The 21,868-nt window shown below is 45.6% G+C and overlaps 1 protein-coding gene across 3 annotated transcripts in view; it reads right to left on the minus strand.

Moving 5' to 3' along the window:
* Positions 1 to 419: 419 nt before the first annotated feature.
* ADCY9 (adenylate cyclase 9) overlaps positions 420 to 21,868 on the minus strand; it is a 125,862-nt gene continuing 104,413 nt past the window's right edge. For all 3 annotated transcript variants that reach the window (XM_063098753.1, XM_063098754.1, XM_063098752.1), the window contains exons 6-11: positions 19,353 to 19,455; positions 17,463 to 17,671; positions 14,221 to 14,380; positions 12,962 to 13,110; positions 10,631 to 10,672; positions 420 to 4,610 (exon numbers count right to left, since the gene is read on the minus strand). In XM_063098753.1, coding sequence (XP_062954823.1) covers positions 3,431 to 4,610; positions 10,631 to 10,672; positions 12,962 to 13,110; positions 14,221 to 14,380; positions 17,463 to 17,671; positions 19,353 to 19,455 — 1,843 coding nt within the window. In that variant the 3' untranslated portion in view covers positions 420 to 3,430. The remainder of the gene's footprint in view (positions 4,611 to 10,630; positions 10,673 to 12,961; positions 13,111 to 14,220; positions 14,381 to 17,462; positions 17,672 to 19,352; positions 19,456 to 21,868) is intronic.

Consider the following 21,868-nt stretch of genomic DNA (forward strand, 5'->3'; position numbering starts at 1 on the left):
AGGGACCATCATGATACAGGTATCCACAGTCACTCTGGCAGGGAGAGACTGCTTGGGCATATCTTTTCGGAAAACCTATTTCATTTTCTTACCTTCTCTTAAGATGTTGCAGGAAAATCTATTTAGAAGGCCTGATAAAACGGAAATTGTCACAAGCAAAATTTGTCCTGCAACCTTTTTATTTTTTTTTTAATTCCATGTAAAAATAAATACTTCTTAACCAAAGTTAACTGTAGAAAATATGTCAATTAAAAAAAAAACACACACATACAAACGGGGTTCTTTTAGTCACCCTGGTTTCAAAGTCATGATGTGAAGGAAAAGTGAACTTCCTATTTCAGCCACAAATTGTGGGAATCAGTAGGAGCACAGGAAGAACTGTCCTAAATCTTTTCAGTGAGGAAATACCAGGCATCAAAGAGATTTTTAGAATATTTTAATGTCCATTTCTTCAGTGAATGCATTTTGAAATTATTAGAAATAACAATTTAGAAAGAGCAGGACGACGGAAAGATGGAAAATGCAAATAGCTGGTTCTTGCTCATTTAATTCCAGGTGCTCGGCATGATATGATTTTCAAAACAACCAATCAACAAATGCTTACCTCCAAAATCTAGAAATTCAAATGCATACGTGTCTTTGAAAACTACAAATGATTATGGCCTTGGTGGCGGGAAGCACGTGGCCTTTGGCTCTGTGTGTCAGGTACAAATGTGCAGGTGTCGTCCTCAGGAGGGATGTTGGTGGTGACAGTCGGGTGCAGATGTGTCACCATCTGTGGGACTCTCGAGCTATTGAAGGGTTTCAAAGCCGACACGCTACACTGGTCTGCACTAGATAGAATTACATGTGCTTGTTTATCATATATATATATATAATTTGATCTGAGCTGGAGATAAGAAAATAGCAGATGCAACTCGAAGCAACTATTTACACACATTCAATTCTGAAGTATTGCTTCCTGCCCTAAGTTCCTAGGAGGTGCTGCCACCCTGAGGAACGCGTCCCTCCCACTGATGGCTCTCGAGCCTGCTGCTTAGAAACCTATCTGTCCCCAGCAAGCATTTATTCAGCGCCAACAGGTTGGGCCGCACAGTGGTTCTGCATTGAGGTGCGCTTCAAGGCAGGGGCTGGGAAGGGCCCCAGGGGCCTCGTGGTCCAGATAGGACATCTGGATTGGTTATCTAGGAAGGCTCAGGATGTTTTTAAAGATGGTTTCACACTCTGGGTGAGCTCCCTTCCTCATAGGCTCCTGTCTGCCCAGCAATAGCCCAACCCCCCGAGGTGAAGGACTTCTCCCTTGGGTGTGCAGCTCTGTGGGCTCCCAGGGTGAGGAACGAACACACCTCTGTTGTAGGGGAAGGAGAGCTTCTGGTAGGGAAGAAGTGTGTGCGAGATGAACTTCATGGAGCACATCTGGAGCGAGACAGCAAAGACATCACAACCACCCAGCCCCTCGGAGCTACACAGCCTGCAGGCAGAGGGCAGAGGACAGGAGGACGCTTGGATGCACACCTTAATACTGATGGGAAAGAAACCCTAACATGTCCACACCCCCTAAGTGCAAGGAAAGCATCAGGTAGTGTTTTTTAAGGAAAAAAAATCTGCGGTATTTTATAAGAATACATTCTTTAGAAGCAAGAGGTATTGGCACAACCAGCCTTTCTTAGGTATTGGAAGACTGACAAACTGACAGTAACACCTGAAGTACAATCTTACAGCTACTGAGAATGTTCTTGCCCCCACCCCGAGACCAGCTGCACATGGGTAGCCATCCCAGGCGCGTCCCCTGGACAGGTGGCTGATCAGAATGGATATTTCTTGCGCCAAAACGCAGGCTCTGCACGTCTTTGGGGAGAAGTGACAAGGGACTTAATGGGGATGGGAACATTACACAGTGAGATTTACCAGTGGAAGGAAGACGTGTGGGGCATGCAGTGAAGACCTTCAACAGACAAGAAGCCTGCCTCGCCGATCGTCGCCTGAGAAAATGACTGTGGCTGTGACCGGGCAACTTTCGCCTGAGCTCAATTTGACGTGAACTTCAGACTCGATGCGGGAAAACATCATCACAAACAGGATTAGTGACCACGAGGACAGAGCACTTTTCCTTAGGTTTCCTACATCTCCCCCAGCTCCATACCTCATTCACATGCATATGATTCTGTCTCTAAATACAGTGTAAGGATTCCGCCTCAAGAGGCTGGAATTAGCTGACAAGATTCAATCCCGCCACAAATAGGCCTTCTGCAGTCCGAGAGTGGGAAGGATGGAGAAACTTCTGGAATTTGTGGAAGCCGAGACAGCACTGGCAATGCCTGCCCAGACCTGCTTGGTGCATGGCCGGAATTCCATCCAGATCCCCGCAGGCAGGAGCAGCTGGAGAGCTTCCCCGACCTCCAAAGTGCACTGGACATGGCTCCAGATCCTGCTCAGGGCCCTTATGGGGGGAGTGGCCCCAGGTGGCCGAAACACTGAGGGACATCTTGTCATCATTCTGGAAACCACCCCCCATAGCCTATTTCCCTCCACTAGAATAACCCAGCACCCCCTCCCTGAAATGCACACATCTCATGATAAATAAATAAATAAATAAATGCGACCCTCAGACGTTTATTTGGCATTTCCCCCTCAGACGGGTCAGCTTCCAAGACAAACACCTTCGCTCCAGCATGGAAGAACTCCTAGGCAGAGGGTCAGGGTGAAAAACGGCTTCGAGAGACCTGAGGCTGGGTTCCCAAGCTTTGTGCGCAGGGGGCATTTGCGATCTGGGCCTGCACATGAAGGAGCCCCTGATACCACTCACTGTCAGGGGCACAGTCCCTGCCAGCCTCTGAGGGCTGGACTGCTTGGGACCATGCGGGTGAGCCAGGGCCTGCGGGGCAGAGCGCTCTTCCCACGCGCTGCTGGCATGTCCCCTCTGGGTGAATTACTGGCACTTGATGTCAGGTCGATAAATGCAAGTGTGCGTGCGTGTCTGTGCTTACAGAGAGAGGTCAGGGAACTGGGAAACACTATGATGTATGCAGAAAAAATAAATTCAAAAACATTGTATTGGCCAAAAAAAAAAAAGTGTCCTGTGAGAAAAAGCAATAAAAATGACATCTTAACCATAGCTTTTGTTTTAAAATTCAGACAATCTGCAAAGCCATGACTTCCACCAGCGGCCTCAGTCCCTAGACTTGAGGCCAAGGCCAAGGCCAAGCCCTGAAGGCACTTGCTCTCCTCAATGTGGCGGGACTGATCACCCCAAGAAGGGAGCAAAGGAAAGAAGAAACAGGTGGAAATGAACCTGAATGACTGTGATAACACAGAAGTTGGGGCTGAAATGACCACATAACACCACGTCCAGGGACAGAAACTGCGGCACCTGAGAAAGCCTGATGGGCGCGCAGAGCACCAGGGCGGCCTGGGCCGCTGCTTCCCGCTCTCAAACGCTGAGCTTGGTGAGTTCGTCAGCTTCTTCCATTCCCAGCTCTTCACAGTCATTTTTCTCTATGGCTTTGCCAATTCGACACCTTTCTTCGGCTTTGCCGGGCTCTTTCCAGGCTCTCTTTGAGGATGGGTGGGCGTCCTTGGCCTGCATGTTGTTATCAGAGACCAGAGATGTCTTGTCCGAATACTGGACAGAAGGCACCAGGTTGGCAATCTCGTCTGTGGGAGACCGGCCGATGCTGCCATCCACCTGCACGCGGATGTCTGGGGAGATGGACAGCTGGTGCTGCGGCACGACCCCATTGTCTGTGCACTTGGGGTAAAGGTAGGTCTTCATCTGACCTTTGCCCTTGACGTTCACTGTCCCTCGGTAGTCAAAGTCGTAGCCCATCTTGCTCAGGACGCGGTAGCTCTCTTCACTCACCTGGATGCGGCACTCGACGCCAGTGGTGTCCATCCTGCTGGCGATGTTGACGGTGTCCCCCCAGATGTCATATAGCAGCTTGGTGGTGCCGATGACGCCGGCTGTGAGTGGCCCATGGTTGAAGCCGATTCTGAGCTTGAAGTTGAACCACAGCATGTTGTTGTTGAAGTCATCCACCACGCGCATCATCTCCTTGGCGAACTCGAACAGGATCTGCAGGTGCTCCTGTGGGTGGCTGCCATCCTGGCACTGGGTGGTGTTCAGCCCTGATGCCGCCATGTACGTGGCCCCAATGGTCTTGATCTTCTCAATGCTGCTGTAGTCCGGCTTGCTCAGGAGCTCATCAAAGTCCCCAATCAGTTCGTTGAGGACCCGGTAGCACTCCTTGCCCCCTTCATAGTTCTCCTCGTAGAACTCGCTGAAGTTGACAATGCTGGCAAAGATCACTCCTCCGCTGTCGTGGTTCTTGGAGTAGGTCTGGGACACCTTCAGCTGCTCGGCCACGTGGTAGGGGATGATGTTCCGCAGCAGCCAGTCGGCTTGGTCCCGCATGCTCTGGATCTTGGTGCGGTGGAGATCTGCCTCCACGTCGCCATGGTAGTGGAGGCGGTAGCTGACCTCGAACTCCCGGTTCAGGAACCAGACCAGCAAAAGCAGGAGGAAGAAGACGAGGATCACCTCCTGGCCAATGAGGCTGGCCAGCCTCCTGCTGTCCTGCGGCAGTGAGCTATTGCAAGGACTCCGCTGGGAGCTGGAGAGCAAAAAGATGAGAAAGGACACGCCGCCTCAGTGTATCTTTTAAGGACAAGGTTACTACTCAGCACTCCCAAGTTCTAAACAGCCTGGCTAGCCAGCAGGCAACCCACAGTTCTGTGGAGTCTAAACCTTCAACAACTTAAGCAGCCTGTTTCTGTTTATTTGGCAGGCAGAAGAGATGGAGAGATAAAGACTGACTTTTGTAATGGATTTCTTTAACATGTGCTTTGTTTTTATTTATTTATTTATTTATTTATTTTTGTCTTTTTCGTGACCGGTGCTCAGCCAGTGAGTGCACCGGCCATTCCTATATAGGATCCGAACCCGCGGCGGGAGTGTCGTCGCGCTCCCAGCGCCACACTCTCCCAAGTGCGCCACGGGCTTGGCCCTAACATGTGCTTTGTAATTGCTTCCCCCCTCCCAGAAGTCTTTAGCTTCTTTCAAACATTTTTTCCCCGTTTTATTTTGAAAAATATTAACCTTATAGAAAAGTTAAAAGACCAGTAAAACAAACACTCATAAGCCTATCCCCAGATTCAACAATTGTTAATATTTTGCTGCTTGCTTTTTCTCTCTCAGCAGACACACACACACACACACACACACACACACACACACACACACACACACACACACACTTTCTGTAGAATATTTTGAAAGTAATTTGCTGACACCATGATGCTTCAGTCCTAACATTTCACTACATAACTCCTAAGAATGAGGACATTTCCCTAGGTAATCACAATATTATCAGACCCAAGAAATTTAACATTCTCTGATATATTTGCTTCTCAAATTTCTAATCCAACAGACTTAGACTTATAATTTTACAAAGAACTTTTATAAGTTCGCTACTCTGTGGGCTGACTGATTAGCTCAGTTCGTTAGAACACGGTGTTATATCACCAAGGTCGAGGGTTCAGATCCCTGTACCGGCCAGCTGCTCAAAAAATGTAAAATAAAATAAGTTCTCTACTCGTATAAAGTTTTGATAAAATACTGTTTCCTCCCACTCTGCATTAGTTCTGTTTCACTAAAGTTGTTTAAGACAATGTTGTTTTAAAAATATATATACAATGTGCACTTTTAAGAGTAATACAGGTTGAGTACCCACCTCCGAAACGCTTGTGACTAGAAGTGTTTCAGATTTTGAATTTTTTCGGATTTTGGAATATTTGCATTATACTCACCAGTACAGCATCCCTAATCTGAAAATCCAAATTCTGAAATGCTTCAACGAACATTTGCTTTGAGTGTCATGTTAGCACTCAAAAAGTTTCAGATTTTGGAGCATTTTAGATTTTGGATTTTCAGATTAAGCATACTCAACCTGTACACACACTGTACTCAAACAGTATAAACAATGAGAAATAAGTACCTTTCCTTTAAGGTAACCAATGCTATAATTTCTTCTAGTTGCATTGTATTCTAATATATGGACATACTATAATTTAACCAGATTCCTCCTGACAGACACTGAGCATGTCCATCTTTTACTACTACAATGTTGCATTGAATATTTCTCCACCCCTATCTTTATGCACATGGAATTGTCATTTTAAGTACAGTCACGCACCACATAATGACATTTTGGTCAACAGGGGACCGCATACATGACTGTGGTCAGAACAACAGGCTATACCATACAGGCTACACCATCCGGGTATGTGTAAGTGCACTCTGTGATGTTCACATCACCATGAAATCGCTAACAATGCATTTCTCAGAACGTATCCCTGTCATTAAGTGACACATGACTGTATCACATATTTAGAATGTCATTAGAAATTTCCAAATGGCCCTTCTAAGAGGCCAAACCAATTTCCGTTCCCTTCGATACTTTGGGTAGGGCTCGTCTCCACCTTGATGGTCCTGACGGGAGACACTGTGGTCAGAAAACTGAAGATGAGCAGTAACTAGCACGATCTCTTTTAAATTGTGTTTTAAATACAAGTTTTTCCCATTTAAAAATACTACATACTTATAGAAAATTAGGGAAATAAGGGAAAAAGTAGAAAGAAAAAAATGATTCGGCATTGTCCTATCCTCCTGAGGCAATCACTGTTAACATTTGTTGAATTTCCTTCTAGTCTTTTCCTATATTTGCACAGCACTGTGATTATTCTGTTCATAAACATTTTGTACCCTGATGCATTTCTGAAGTGCACAGAGTGGGTTACTGGATTTTATGTAATAATGGACTTGGTCCCTATAGAAATGTAATTATACCATATATCAAATGGATGGGTCCTCAGTTTAAAAGCTCAGTTCTGTAATCAAAGTGTTTGACACGTTCTACTGTTAACTGCGACTTACAGATATTAAAAAATTATGAACGTGACCAATGTGACCATCATGACCCTCAGTGCAGTAGTCACAAGAGCCCTGGCCTAGGGATAGAACACTTGGCTCTGTCCTGGTTGGACCCCTGAGGAGTTCTGGGGCCCTTGGCAAGCCACGACTTCTTCTGGGTATCAATCCCCGCAGATGTAAACCGTGAAGATGAGCTGCAGCTCAGGGTTCCTAGACTGATTGTACAAACAATGAAGCTTCTGCTGAATGCTTGCTTTCCTTCTGGAAGCCTGGAATTCTGGCACATGCCAGGCAGAGGCTGCCTACATTACCAGCCCCTAATGAAAACCCTGGATGGATGGCCGGTTAGCTCACTTGGTTAGAGCGTGGTGTTGGTAATGCCAAGGTCAAGGGTTCAGATCCCCATACCAGCCAGCTGCCAAAAAACCCCACAAAAAACAAAAAGCAAGCCTGGGCAAGGAGTCTCTACTGAGCTTCCATGGTGGACAACACTTCACACGTGCTGTCACAGCTCATGGCTGGAGGGATCAGGTGTGCCCTGTGTGACTCCACTGAAAAAGAAATCTTCGAAGCTGGTGTCTGGTTTCCTCCAGCCTTCACCTCAGGTACCTTTTCCTTTTGTTGACTTTGCTTTGTGTCCTTCTGCTGCTATGACAGCCATGACTACAATGGTGCACCGAGTCCTGTAAATCCAGCTGAAGTGGTCTTGGGGATCCCAACACAGGTCCCATGAGCCAGGAACCAAAAAGTTCCTCTATGGTGAGACACCCCATGCTTCCCTTACTTATCGTGCTGTCATTGAAACAAATGACAGTGCATACTGTGAATCTCAAGAACTAAGCAAAGTAACTATTTATTTTAGATGACTAACACTTATTTATGTCCAGCCACATCAGTCCTCTTGTTGGCTTTCAAGTAGAATAGGAAGAGAATCTGGACAAGGAGAAGGTAAGTTTTCTCTTTTGTGAGCCCATATCATTGGGTTAGGAGGTGACTTTTGCTTTCTCCAGAGTGGTGGCACCAAGGAGCAGACCTCTTTATGAGTACATGTCACCAAGGTTTAACATCGTCTTAATGTTATAACGAGGTATTTTAGATCTCCATGGTAGGAACGGGTGACAGTACCTGGGTTTCCTGAACTGGTCTGTTGCTCTTGTCTCTTTCTATGGCTATCACAGCACATTTGTGCTGTAGCCAAAGCCAGCAGGGTGGCCAGACTCCAAAGACGGGCACAGGACAGTCCCCTCTGGGTGGGGGAGGGGATGGCAAAACGTGGGCTAGGCTGAGAAGGAAAAGGGAAACAGACTACAACATTTTGCTTTTCACCTGTGCTTAAAAGGAAGAAAGATTTGTACACAGCACTTACATGCAGTGCCCAAGGGGGCTGCCCTGCAAGAAGATACCTGTAACAAGCAGGTGAGGGAATTACTTCCACTCTGTAACTTGTATTTGTTATTCTAATACAGAAGGAGCAAAGGTGTTGATCCTGTTCCTAAATTCAAATAGCAAAGGTCCGTTTCAAAAAGAGGAATTTTATATGACTAAATGCAAGTGTCAGTTTGTGACTTAATAGTTGGACATTAAGTCATAATGGAAGAGTAAAATATAGCATAATCTATTATCATGGAGAAGAGGGATCTAAAAATAGAGAAAAATAGAAAAGAAAGATCACTCACAGTCCTATCCAAGCTAAATATGGCATTTGTTAACATTTTGGTGTATTTCAGTGCCATTTAAAATTTATGTCTAGGGATGTGGATGGGGGGTCACCAGGAACGGACATGAGGGAGGCTTCTGGGGTACTGTAATGTTCTATTTCTTGGTGTGGAGGTAGTTAAATGGTATGTTCACTTGTGAACTTTTCTGTGCATATGTTACGCATTAATAAAAGTTAACTTAAAAAAAGATGTTAGGTGTTTTGATTTTAAATATTATAGTTGTAATCATCATTCATTATTATATCACAAGTATAACACCTCTTACAATTTGTTTGTTTGTTTGTTGCAGCTGGCTGGTATGGGGATCCAAACCCATGACCTTGGTGTTATAAGGCTATACTCCAACCAACTGAGCTAACCAGCCAGCCCAAGGCTGATAGTTTTTTATTTTATTTCTTTACTTATAAAGAAATAAAATTTATTTTTTATTTTTATTTTTTATTAGTTTGGAGGCTGGGAAGTCCAAAGTCTAGAGAACACATCTGGTGGGGGCCTTCTACTTGGTAGTTACCCTACAGCCACACAGTGTCACATGGCAAGGAAAGGCAGGAGCAAGACCAATTTTTTAATATACATAATAAAATACCTAGCTGTAGCTATAGTACATACACAATTTCACATAACAAATAAAAAGTGAAAATCATAAATATTTTCTATACTTGCTGTATTTTAAGTTACAGTATTTGAGTGTATGTATCATAATTTAATTCATTTCTTTATTACTGACAACTGATAAATTTTCAACATTATCAATCATTGTGATCAATATTTTTAGGCATGCAGCCTTTACTGTATGCTGAATTATTTCCTCGGCACATAAGCAAAAATGGAATTATTAGGTTAAAGCTATGAACATTTTTATGATTGTTTTTTATAGACTGTCAAATTACTTTCCAAAATGATTGTAGCATTCTGAGCAGTGATGAGGCATGGCAGAAAGGGCCTGGCCTGGGAGTGAGGGAGGCTGGGGTTTAAACACTGCCAGTCACTAGCTGTATGCCTGCAGGCAGGTTCCTGAACTTCTCTGAGCTTCAGTTTCCTCATCTGAAAATGGGGACAAAGTCACCTAATGTGTCAGGTTATTGTGAGGATTAAATAAACATATTTTAAATGCTTGGTAACTAAAAAAAATTAGCCACCAACTTATGAATGTACCACACCACTGCCTGCTCTGGGTATTCACGTTACAACTTTTTGAAAGTCCAATTTAGAATACCAAAAGAAATTATTATTTATCAATTAAAAGAAAATACCAAAAGAAATTTTGTAGTTATTTAAATGTGCAATGACTTCAGTAGCCACAGTATTGACTGCACTCCCATACTCACCTTCTACCCACATTTCCTCTACTGTGAAGTTTTTGGTATTTTTTTTTATTCAGATCTTAATTAGTTCTTTATATAATAGCTCCATAAAGATTTTTCGGTCTGCTTTGATTTTCTTTCCCTTCCTTTCGAATTTGTAGTCTCTTCTTTGTGGTTCTATGTATTATTTATAAGACTGGAAAGTTATCTTTGTTTTAGAGACTTGAAAACTATTTAATTTTATTTTCCCAGATTTCATAGAGTTTAATATAAACTCCTCAATTGACTCCTCAATTTATTTAGAATTTATTTTGATGTTTATAGTAAAGCAAGAGTCTAACATTTATTATTTCAAACTTCTAGTCAGTTATTTCAAATTATTTCAGGGAATAAAATAACTTTTTCTTTGATTTATGAGATTTCCTTTAGTAACATGCTAAAGTCTTACATAAAATTACACCAACTCTAATATATGTCATAATAATCATTTTATTTCCCCAAAGAGATACAACTATGATCTGATATTTCAATAAGTAGATATTTTCCAGTTTCTCTTTTAAGAATGCATATATCATTCATTTTATTCAAGATAACAACTGTTTTTGGGAACCTCAGACACAAGCAGTAGTAATATAGTCACTCTCATTTATTCAGATGCAGGCTCAATATTAAAAGCTTACCTGAAATTCTGTACTGCATCGAGGGGTGAAATCACTATGGAACTGAAATTAAAATGCAGAAAAATATTTTAAAAAGCAAAGAAGGCATTATAGAAAGCAATCTTAGGAGAGTTTAAACAACTTTCCTTTTCTCAGACATGACTACAACATTGTGGAAATCCACCTTTCTTTCACGTCTACATCCTCCCAGCGCTGGGGACAGTCCTCTCAAGTCCCCTCCCCTTTCACAAAGTTCAGTTTATGTTTCTGTTTCCCTCCACACATCTTCCCCACCCTGGTCAGGCTTCACAATGACAGGGGTGGGTGGGCTCAGGGATCTTACAAGGGAGCTTCAACCGCCAGCTCCACTGAGATCTGTTCTCCGAACTGTGGGCACAGGCACGGCAGTTGTCCCCCTCCACTCTGGCTCTCTAGGTCCATGTGGAAAAGCCCCACAGCCGTGACTAGATGTCACTGTGAATGGCTGCTGAGGTAGGTATTCGTGATGGATCTCAAAGGCTAAAAGGCAGATTGTGGAATTCCATGCTCTCAGTAAAGAGCTTTATAATGGCCATAATGCCACCTTTGGAAAGGTAAAACTATGCTTCATTTTGCTTAAAGTAACCTAACTATTCATCAAAGTTTCCTTTCAAATACTGAATGACAGCTCTACTTTAAATTTCCTTTGTTATCTTAACTTGCAGATATTTGGGTATCTTTCATATTGTTATTATTTTATTAAGAAAATTGACCGCTGCTTTGTTACTACCCTGTGCTGCACCATGACTATTACATTTGAGACTGCTGAGATTGTGATAAGCTGGATCACTTTGTGCTTCTGCATTACTAAAGCAGTGGTCCTCAGCAACAGCAATGCCACTCCTATGGGGCATTTTGGAAACACTGGGGGTCCCCCCAGTTGTCATAATAATTTAGGGAGCCCAAATGTTATATTTCCTGCAAAGCACAATGAAGAGATGTCTCATGTAACTTTAAAATATCCTGCTTGCCTAAACCTTCTGCAATTATAAATAGATGGTTCTTCAATACACGATAATAGTGAAACATTTTTATAAGTAGTTATAGAAAAAGCCCAATATTTAGACGTTTGTTACACAGATGAAAGCTTAATGGGTTTAGGACATAAAATATTTGAATAAACTGCTCACCGTGTGGCTCTGCTATCCAAGGTATTACATATTTCCAAAATACATATTTAGTTGAAAAAGGTTAAAAAAGCCACAAAGCCAGTGGCACATATGCAACAGGCAATTGGAGACTCTTCTGAACAAACTAAGAACCACACATTATTCAATTAGAACACATGAAAGATAGGATTGTACTGGATTTCACTAATATAGGATATTTTAAATACAACACCTATCATTATCATCCTTTATATTTTTAATTTTTAATTTTTGTAGCACAATGGTGAGAATGGATCCTGTCCCCAGAGGTCTACTACCGACTCCTGTTTTTTTTTTTTTTTTTTTTTTTTAAAAGATGACCAGTAAGGGGATCTCAACCCTTGGCTTGGTGTTGTCAGCACCACGCTCAGCCAGTGAGCAAACCGGCCATCCCTATATAGGATCCGAACCCGTGGCCTTCGTGTTATCAGCACCGCACTCTCCCGAGTGAGCCACGGGCCGGCCTTACCGACTCCTGTTTTTTGTCCACACCACCCTCTCTGCTCCTCGGCACTTATCAGGGACACGGGCATGAAGGCCAGTCTGAATCCCAGAGACTGAACACGCTCCTCGGTATGTGGAGGCTTTCACAACAGAAGATGTATGTCCAGTGCTGGTCAATCATGCCCTAATATGAATAACTGTCTTGACACAGCATTTATAAATAAGGACCAGGTCACTTGTACAATCACTGTATACCTCTTGTTCCTCCACTTTAACAATCTGTAACCCGTCTTGGTCCATGGACCCCACTTCAAGTAAGGTTACAGCCAGCTCCCTCTCCACTTTCGGGTCTACCTGCACCTCTGTTCTTGCATCTTCTTGATCATCGTGTAGTAAATGCCTTCGGGTCTTATTCATTCATCAGAAGTTCAGCATGTGACTCCTGCATTATGTCTCCCGGGGACAGTCACCCCAGGATGTCTATATTCAAATATGAAGAATGTGGTTAAATGATTTTCTTTTTCTTTCCTTTGCATACCACTCTTAGAGACTTTTATTAACTTTCTGATATCGTGTGCGTTGGAGGTTCTTTTGGCTCGTGTGGTAAATGTCTCACTGAGGAGGGCATCAGTGCTAATGCACTGGCACAGCCCAGCCCTAAGTGACTCGGGCAGTGTGGTCCTATGTCGAGGGTCCCAGATGCATAACACTGGTCACATACCTTTCTGGGCACAGGGAGATGTAGAGCAGCAGCAGCGGCCCGGCCCCCACAACGGTGGCGAGCGAGGACCTCATCCAGGAGCTGAGCTGGCAGAAGTTACAGTAGTGCACAATGGCCACCAGCACGGCCGAGCCCGTGAACATGGAGAACTGCAAGAAGTGCAGGCATCAGCAGTGGCTCCCATGCCCCACCCCCCCAACCACTTCCCCCACTTCCCCAGCCTCCCAGCCCCCCAACCTATGGGGCTCCCTGGGCTCTACCTGAGCCTGCCCATCCTAAAGCACATGCTCCCTCACTTACACTTCCGTTTCTTATAAAAATATTGCCAATTGCACCAAATTCCTTCTTTATCTGCAGTCATCGTTACTCCTGGTTAGCCAGCAGTTTCCAGGACAGATCACACATCTTTGGGTTCATTACCCAGTGCTTTAGGTTACAGTGTCATGCTGGTACTAGAGCTATTCTCCAAGGGGTGTGGAAATGGCACATATTTTGGGGGAAAGGACACCGCATTTGACACCCACTGCCCGTGAAGTGTTACCTTTGAGAAACTTTTCCCCAGGCACCTGCCACGTGCCCAATGACATATAAGTTGGTGCTAAAGGACCAAATGCAACCGGCCCACCCAGTAGCTCGTGGTACACTCAGTTGCACCAAAAATATAACCTGTTACAAGGCATTAGCTCACTCTGTAGAGCTGAACGCAGAAGCTCTGTCCCTGATCAGCAGCAGCCAATGCAGGTGCAGGTCAATTACTTGTGCCAGTTCTGGGGAGAGGCACCTTATCCCGTGTTGTTTGGAAACATGGGACAGGTGCTTCTTTGTAAAGCATGATGGAAATAAGTGATTTGAAACTTGGTGAAGACCAAGTGAAGGTGGGAGGATTCGTGCCCCCTGAAGATCCTCCCAACATGAGTCACGACAGAGCTTGAGCCAAGTTGTCTTTTAAAATGGGCAGGCTCAGGCCGAGCCCGTGGGGCACTCGGGAGAGTGCTGCGCTGGGAGCGCGGCGACTCTCCCGCCGCGGGTTCGGATCCTGTATAGGAATGGCCGGTGCGCTCACTGGCTGAGTGCCGGTCACGTAAAAAACAAACAAAAAAAAAAAATGGGCAGGCTCATGGTGGGTACAGAGTGTCCACCTTGTTAAGGGCCTATATTTAAATTGCCATCCCAAGTAATCGTGCCTATTTAAAAAGCAAGAGAAGGAGAGCAGGGAGTCCAGAAGAGCATGGAGACAAAGTCACGGAGCCTGTACTCACATGGATATTTGTCTCAAATTCGGAGGTGACATGGGAGTAGACAGCGAGAGCAGGGAGTGACACCAGGATGGCCCCGATGCAGTGGCGTGGGAGCCAGCCAGCAATCCACTCCAGCAGGTGCTTTGTGCAGGCCATGACGTCCTCCAGGAAAAACACCATCCTGTGACAGGGAGGACCATCAGCGGGAGCAAACGGGGGCCGGGTGGGTCAGCCTGCCAGGAAGATTGGGGACGCCAGCCAGCGCTGCGGCCTCTGGGGTGGGTGTGGGGGTAGGCAGAGCCCCCCAGTCCCTCACCCTTGGTGGGAGGTAAGTAAACTGGACTCACTCAGCTCAGTGGACCCCATTTTCAGGGTGCTTGTTGTATTCTGAGAAAACATGCTTGTGGAAGGCCAAGCATCCGCCTCAGCTGGTCTAACGGAGCACATCTAATGGTAATATCAACAGGCCCCAAATGAAGTCTATCGTGGGGCAACCACTCTGCGCTCACTGTTCCCACCTGCCTCTGGGGCAGGAGGTCTTGAGGGTGGAGGTCTAGGGGTGTGCTGAGGAGGGCAGTCTGGAGGGTGGGGCTGGGACAGGGGCTGCCCTCTGGAGAGGGCAGGAACCGCTATTCTGATCCAACAGCATGAAAGCCTCCCGCACACACCCAGGCGTCCGAGCCCTGGGCCCTGACACCTGCAGGGCACTGACCGCTGGCTGAGCTTGGCCTCAACGGGGAAGTCCCAATTCTCCAGCCACTTCCCACATGGACTCAGGCACAGTCTGACCCTTTTAGGTCCTGGACAGCTCTGGCTTCCTGATATTTAAAGGGTAATGGAGGCCTTGTAATATTTCTGAGAATAACCACAAATATGCTTGAAGGCAGAATACACAGGCCCTGTGAGGAAGGACAGAGGGAACCGAGTTCCCAGCCAGGAGAAGGGGGATTAGGGGTGCTTCACAACAGTCCCCGGAACCATAGAGTTCCCAGGACCAGACCAGCTGTTCTCACACTTGTGTGGGACTTCAGTGGAGGAATGATGCTCTGAGTCAAAATGCGGGAAGCCTTCTAGACCAGGGGGAGACCCCAGGCCTGTCACCAAGGAAGCTGCAGAACTGGCTTCCCTGGGGCTCCCACACATTCCGCAGCACAGGCTCTTGTTGATCTGGGGCCCTAACTATGGCCTTCAGTGGGTCCAGAGGAAACCTTTCAAGGTCCCGACCTCTTCCACACTTTGATGATTTTGGCAAAAGGAACAAAATCAGACCAAATGCCCATTCAGGAGTACAGGGGTCGCCTCACTAACAAGGTGTGCGCAGGGTGCGTGAGCACAGATGGGCCCAGCCCAGCCCATCCTCCAGCCCTCTGCAGTCCCCAAACCTGGGTTAGCCCGTGTTCTTTGGAATTGGGTCTGAAGGAACAGGGAACACTGGAACAATGATTAGAGGGTTAAAAAAAAAAAAGGTATAGAGACCATGCAAGCCTCTGAGAGAGGCTGTAGACCTCTGGTGGACAGAGACCTCCACGGTGGGGGGAGGGAGGGTGGATGTCAAGGGAGTGACTGTAAATGGGTATGGAGTTTCTTTTTGAGGTGACAGAAATGCCCTAAAATTATATTGTGGTGGTGTTTGTACAACTCTGTAAATTTACTAAAAACTACTGAACTGTAAACTTAATGAGTGAGTTTATTATATGTGAATTATATCACAATAAAGCTGATTTTTAAAAAAGAGTTAAAAAACCCAAACAAACTAGGGGCTTATGGATGCCTCTTTTGGGCTCCACAGAGCAGACCCTGGCAAGGGATTGAGTGTGAGCAGTTTCTTTGGTAGTGGGTCCCTAGAAGCGCAGGGGGTGGGTGGGTCTGATGTGGAGGAGAGGCTGGCAGGAAGGGCCATGCTGTAGAGAGGGTTGCTGGCTGTGGGTGATGGGAGTTTGGGAGATGGTGGAGAACACACCTTAGTGTCATCTCAACCAAGGGAGGAGGGCTTGGCCAGAGAAAGGCCTCGGTGACGGGCTGAGGGGCGACGGGACAGTGGGTGTGGGAGGGAGGGGCAGGTACTCCAGCCTGTCTATTCCAAAGGGAACTAGCATCTGGAAGCCTCAGGGCTAGATGTGAAGCTATTTTCTTCTGCACTCGGATGTTGGTTTAAGAGTCGCAGAAACTCAAGGTCGGGGTCCTTCTGCCAATTTCTCTTTTACCCCCAGCTCTTGGGGGCAATTGCCAGTGGAACTCTGCTAGGCCAACAGCTGTCCTGTTGAGTGACAGAGCTGGATAAGGTGGTGTGGTGTGAGCACCTGATGTCATGGTGCCCAGGAGGCAGATGACACAGGGTGATCTGTGTGCACATAAGCAGAATGCCCTGTGCATCTGCACCGGGTCAGAAACATTGGGGCAGCTGTGAGCCTCATGCTGGGCTGGTCTGGAGGGCCTAGCCGCCCTGACAACACCCGTGGTCTAGTCAAAACCTTCATTCTTTTTAAAGTGGCTCGTCTTCCTATCATTGAGCTGTATGAGTTCTTTACACAGTCTAGATATCAGACCATTGTCACAGATGTGACCTGAAAATATTCCCTCCCATTCCATGGGTTCTTTTTTGCTTTTTTTTTTTTTTTTTTTTTTTTGTGGCTGGCTGGTACAGGGATCCAGACTCATGACCTTGATGTTACAATACTGCGCTCTAACCAGCTGAGCTAACCGCCAGCCCTCTCTCACTTTCTTAATGGTGTTCTTTGCAGCACTGAGTTTTCAATTTTGATGAAGTTGAACGTATTTATTTTTTCCTTTGGTGGAGTACATTTGGTGTCAGATCTAAGAAGCCACTGCCTAATGCTACGGTCCCTCCTGAGGCTTCATACTTGGCTCTGAGACTCAGAAGCGGCGCCTGTTACTTGCTCCCTATACACTTCATTCCTTTTCTCCCTCCTGTTGTCATTTCCTATCTTCCCACTCTCCCCTTTTAAGTGTCTGCTTTAGGAGATCCAGGGACGTGCTGGTGGCAGTCAGGGCTGCAGAGGGCACTGGTCCTCCACAGTAAAGCAGGTCCCCACCTGTGCAAGGGCCAGCGTTGGGGAGGGAGGACGCTGTGCAGTGGGGGAGGGGGGAGGGAATGAGGGCTTATCACCAGAAGTCAGTGTGGAGGGATGGCTGGCTTAGGGCCACTCTCCTTCTTGCTGCAGTCAGACTGCTCAGCCGCAAACTGTGGAGCCAGAAGAGGGAGCTAAAGGCTAAAGCTGGAGCCCCATCCCCTGCAGCTTTACCTGACGGACACCACGAGAGACAGCACCTCCAGCAGCAGGGCCGCACCGAGGACCGCCAAGGCAGCGGGTGGGGGAGGCACGGCGGCGGCCCCGTACCTCAGGAAGCAGGTGACGGAGAGGATGAGAAACACGGTTGTGGACAGAAACACGTCCAGCAGGGAGCTGAAGGTGGCACTGGCGAAAGTCTTCACGGGGGAATTCTTTATGACCTGTTCGGAGAGGGAGGGGACGGGCTGAACAGAAGCGGCTGCAGGGGGTGTGGTGTGTAACTGAGCTGGAAACAACATGCACATGCACTGAGCGCTCACCTGCCAGGACCAGGTATGGGGTGACAAGTGCTGTAGCTGGGCCATCTCCCTGCTTTTGCCCCATTTAACAGTGAGGAAACTAAGGCCCAGAGAAGTTAAGAAACTTGCTCAGTCACACAGCAACCCATTACAAACCAGTACGTTCTTGCAGACATGTTATACGTTTAGCTTGAAAGATGAGTTATGGGCTGGCAAAGTTAAGGACTCTGCCTCTGTGAAGGCGGTCCCATGGAGCCACGTGCTGGAAGCTTCCACTGAACAGCTGGGTTCCAGGTTCAGTGGTATGAAAGCTGGCTTCACGACAGAAGTCACAGGCGGGGATATGGGCAGCAGCGGACGAAAGTTGGCGCCTGTCAGATGAGTGCACATGGTGGTTCATGAGAGAGGCCTCCCTTGGGAGCCGGTGCTGGGGGCAGACGGGCAGCAGCACCCTCGGGAGCTTGCGCCCACTGGCAGGAAGGGCAGCAGAGGACTCACAGGGTGCATGTTAGGTATAATGAAGAGGCATGCCCACACTGCTAGGGAATTAGGAGGGAGAAAATAATGACCCTAACATGTCCAGGACTAGTTCCCAGCCCCGCTGGGCCCCTTTGTGGCCAGATCATCAGTGCTCACAGCAGCCCGTGGAAAGAAGGTGCTACCAATCTTGGTGTGCACACCAGGAGGCCAGGGTTAGGAGGTGACTGAAGGTCATCTAGCCAGGTGATGGAATTTGAATGAAAACTCCTCTTGGCTCTGGGGTGGGGAGGGCATGATGCAATTTTGACTCTGAAGTACTCAGAGAGGTTGCGTTTGGACCCAGAAGAAAGAATACAGGGATCTGGCTGCTTAGAATTCAAACCAGCCTCCAAGTCCTTGTGTTTCTTTCTTTCAACAAACTCCTCCCGAGCCCTTGTGGGTGTAGGGATGGGGCTGGCTGCTGGGGTGGGGTAAGAACAAGAGATGGGGTCCTGCCTTGTGGAGTTGAGAGTCCAGGGATGGGGACACATGACTCAAAAACCACACAAGCAAAAACTCCAAAATGGGATTTGTGCAAAGAAGTATAACGGGAGAGCAAAATCCAGCCTGGGGGTCAGGAAAGGTTTCTCAGGGTAAATGATGGTTGAGCTGAGAGTTGAGGTAGTAGAGAGGCAGAGAGAAGAAAGCAGACAGACGACAGGTCGTGGTGAAGTCTCACTCAAGAGACCAGGGCAGGTGTGGCGGGGGCAGCCAGGGCTGGGGGACACCAGCTACAGAGGAAGGGTCTGGCAATGAGGCAGTGCTTTCAAACAGAGGACCACAGGAAGGTTTGGTTTTATCCCTTTTTTGTTTGTTTGTTTGTTTTTGGCGGCTGGTCAGTACAGGGATTCAAACCCTTGACCTTGGTGTTACAAGGCAGCGCTCTAACCAACAGAGCTAACCGGCCAGCCTGGTTTTTCTCCCTTGTGAAGATAGATTCCTGTATAGTTACAACTTAGGGTTTACAGATTGTCAGAAGTCAATATCAGCCTTCATTATCCTGTCACTTGCTAAAGTTCAAAACTAATCATGAATGGCTCAGTGAGAACAAATTTCTTTAGTAAAATTACAAGGAAAAACATACCTCTTCTTGATAGCTGACCCTGTAGGATCGCTCCAGCTCCTGATCCAGGAAATTCAGGCTGAACTGATTAATGGGCGGCTTAAAAAAATAATCTTTCATCAGGCTAGAAGACACAACAAATGCAATTGATCAACATACAGCACAATCACGGTATTTATTTTATAAGAAGACTGCAATTAGCTATCAAGACACCATTCATTAAGCACATCACAAAATCTTCACCTAAAAGTCACTATGTAATAGATGTCACTCAATGGCCCCTTTTTAAAGCATATCTCTGGAAAGTCCTTTGTGTTTCTAAACATAATCACATTTAATGTTCTCACTTCCAGTAAAGAATGACCATTCACCATGATTATAACACACATCGTTAGAGCCTTGCTTTTGAAAACATGTTCCTAGCATCCAGGATAGGAAGAAGATGAAAGCACCTTTTTTACTCTGTGAAATGATCTTTTCTGAAGAACCAGCAGATCCCTGAACTGAGAGTATTTATATTGATTTGGAGGCTTCAGATGAAAACATAACTCAGAACCAGCTCTCCTGTCATTCAGAGAACTGACAGTAATTACCACATAAAAGTCGACAGGTTGTTATCACAAAATTGTGTTTATAGTTTAGTGTAATTTTGGTGCTATTGTCACATATGCAGATTGCGTGTGAAACCTGAAAAATGATAAAGCTCAATGATTTTAATAGCAGAGAAATCAAAGCTACTTTACATGACTCACTCATTCTTTTATGAATTGCCAGCAAATAGTGATATCCTTTTTTATACTGTGGAAAATTACTATAAATTTCAGGAAATGTTAACATGATTTTAGAAGGTAAATATAGCTGTGGGGTGTAGGCTCTCTTTCGTGTACAGTAACTATTAAAATTAAATCAGACAAAATACATGAAGTGCCTAGTGTGTGCCTAACACAAGTAGGGATCACCACATGTATACGCTTTCCTTTTCTTGCAGCATAGTGGATGACTCTCTATTTTCTGTGACAAGTGTGCAGTAACTTCTTTATTCTTAGACTCAGGAGACAGAAAATTCTGTCCCCTGATGTTGACCCTCCCTCCTCCCTTCTACTGAGGAAGTGTGGACAGAGGGAAAAACAACAAAACAGCAGTAAGGAGGATGTGCAAAAGCCATGTCTTAGCAGTCAAGAGGCAGACTCAACACTGCCGTGAGCTGTGCTGCTCCTTTTAAATAAACTGTGGGAGGTTCCACTTCTGGGAGTGGAAGACCACTCCTCTCACAGAAAACAACTATAACGCTGGACAAAATATAAAAGCAACTCCTGGAAGGTACTGGAGAGAAACCAGGGCAGGTAGAGAATGGAGGGAAGTCACACTTGGAAGAAGAGAACAGCAATAGGTGAATTTCATGTTTTTTACCTTTTTTTTTTTTTTGTCCTGAAGACAGTCATTAGTCAGTCCCATGTGCAGAGTGGCTAAAACTCAGAAAAGATACTTTTTCAATGGCTTTAAAAACTAGAAAACAGACTTTGGAGTGACCACAGATGGAAAATTAGGTTGTTAATTCCAGAAGGGAGAGTACCAGAGAAGAGAAGCCTGAAATTCTGCATGTATATCTCTGCTCAAATCTCTGGCTGACCCTTCAAGTGTGCATGTGTATTGCAGACTCCAATTAGCCCAGTTAAAGCTAAAAGAACAGCTGCTGCCTACCTCAGGGGACATAGAGTTTGGAGTCTGAATTCAGATATATCAACTGTCTGCTGAAACACACCAACAAAAAACTGATACTCTTCACAGGAACAGGACAAAATCCAGAGTTTCTAAACACCATACATGATCTCCATAACACAAACCAAAATTACTAGACATACAAAGAAACAGGGAAACATGATCATACTCAACAGAAAAGCAATCAAGAGACTAACCTGAGATTATCAAGAAGTGGAAATGAGAGGACAACATAAGAAATGAGAAAGAAATGGATCTATGCAGTTGCAAGATTTCTTCACTTAAAGTGAAGGGATGCAATATTAACTCTAAGAAGACCATACAAATTTAAGGATGTATGTCTGTAACTACTAGAGCAACCAACCATGCAACCACTAAAAGAAAAATAATGCAGAGAGGTATGGCCAAAAAGCCAATGTATATATTAAAATGCAACTAAAAAGCAGAGATTGTTAAAGTGTATTAAAAAAGCCCACTCAAGACACATTTCAAATACAAACACAAAGATAGGTTGAAAGTAAAGAAAAAAAAAAAAGCAAAATGGTATATAATGCAAATAGTAAGCATAAGAAAGCTAGAATGACTATATCAATATCAGATAAAGCAGTCTTCAAGGCAAAGAGCATTACCAGGGATAAAGAGGGACACTTCAAAATGATAAAAAGGATCAATTCATCAGGAATATGTAACACTCATAAATGTATATGCAGCCAACAGAGAACTTCAAAATACTTGAGCCATAGAAAATTCTACAATTAGGGCCGGCCCGTGGCTCACTTGGTAGAGTGCAGTGCTGATAACACCAAGGCCACGGGTTC

This window comes from Cynocephalus volans, chromosome 6 (assembly GCF_027409185.1).
Source record: "Cynocephalus volans isolate mCynVol1 chromosome 6, mCynVol1.pri, whole genome shotgun sequence".
Classification (NCBI taxonomy): domain Eukaryota; kingdom Metazoa; phylum Chordata; class Mammalia; order Dermoptera; family Cynocephalidae; genus Cynocephalus; species Cynocephalus volans.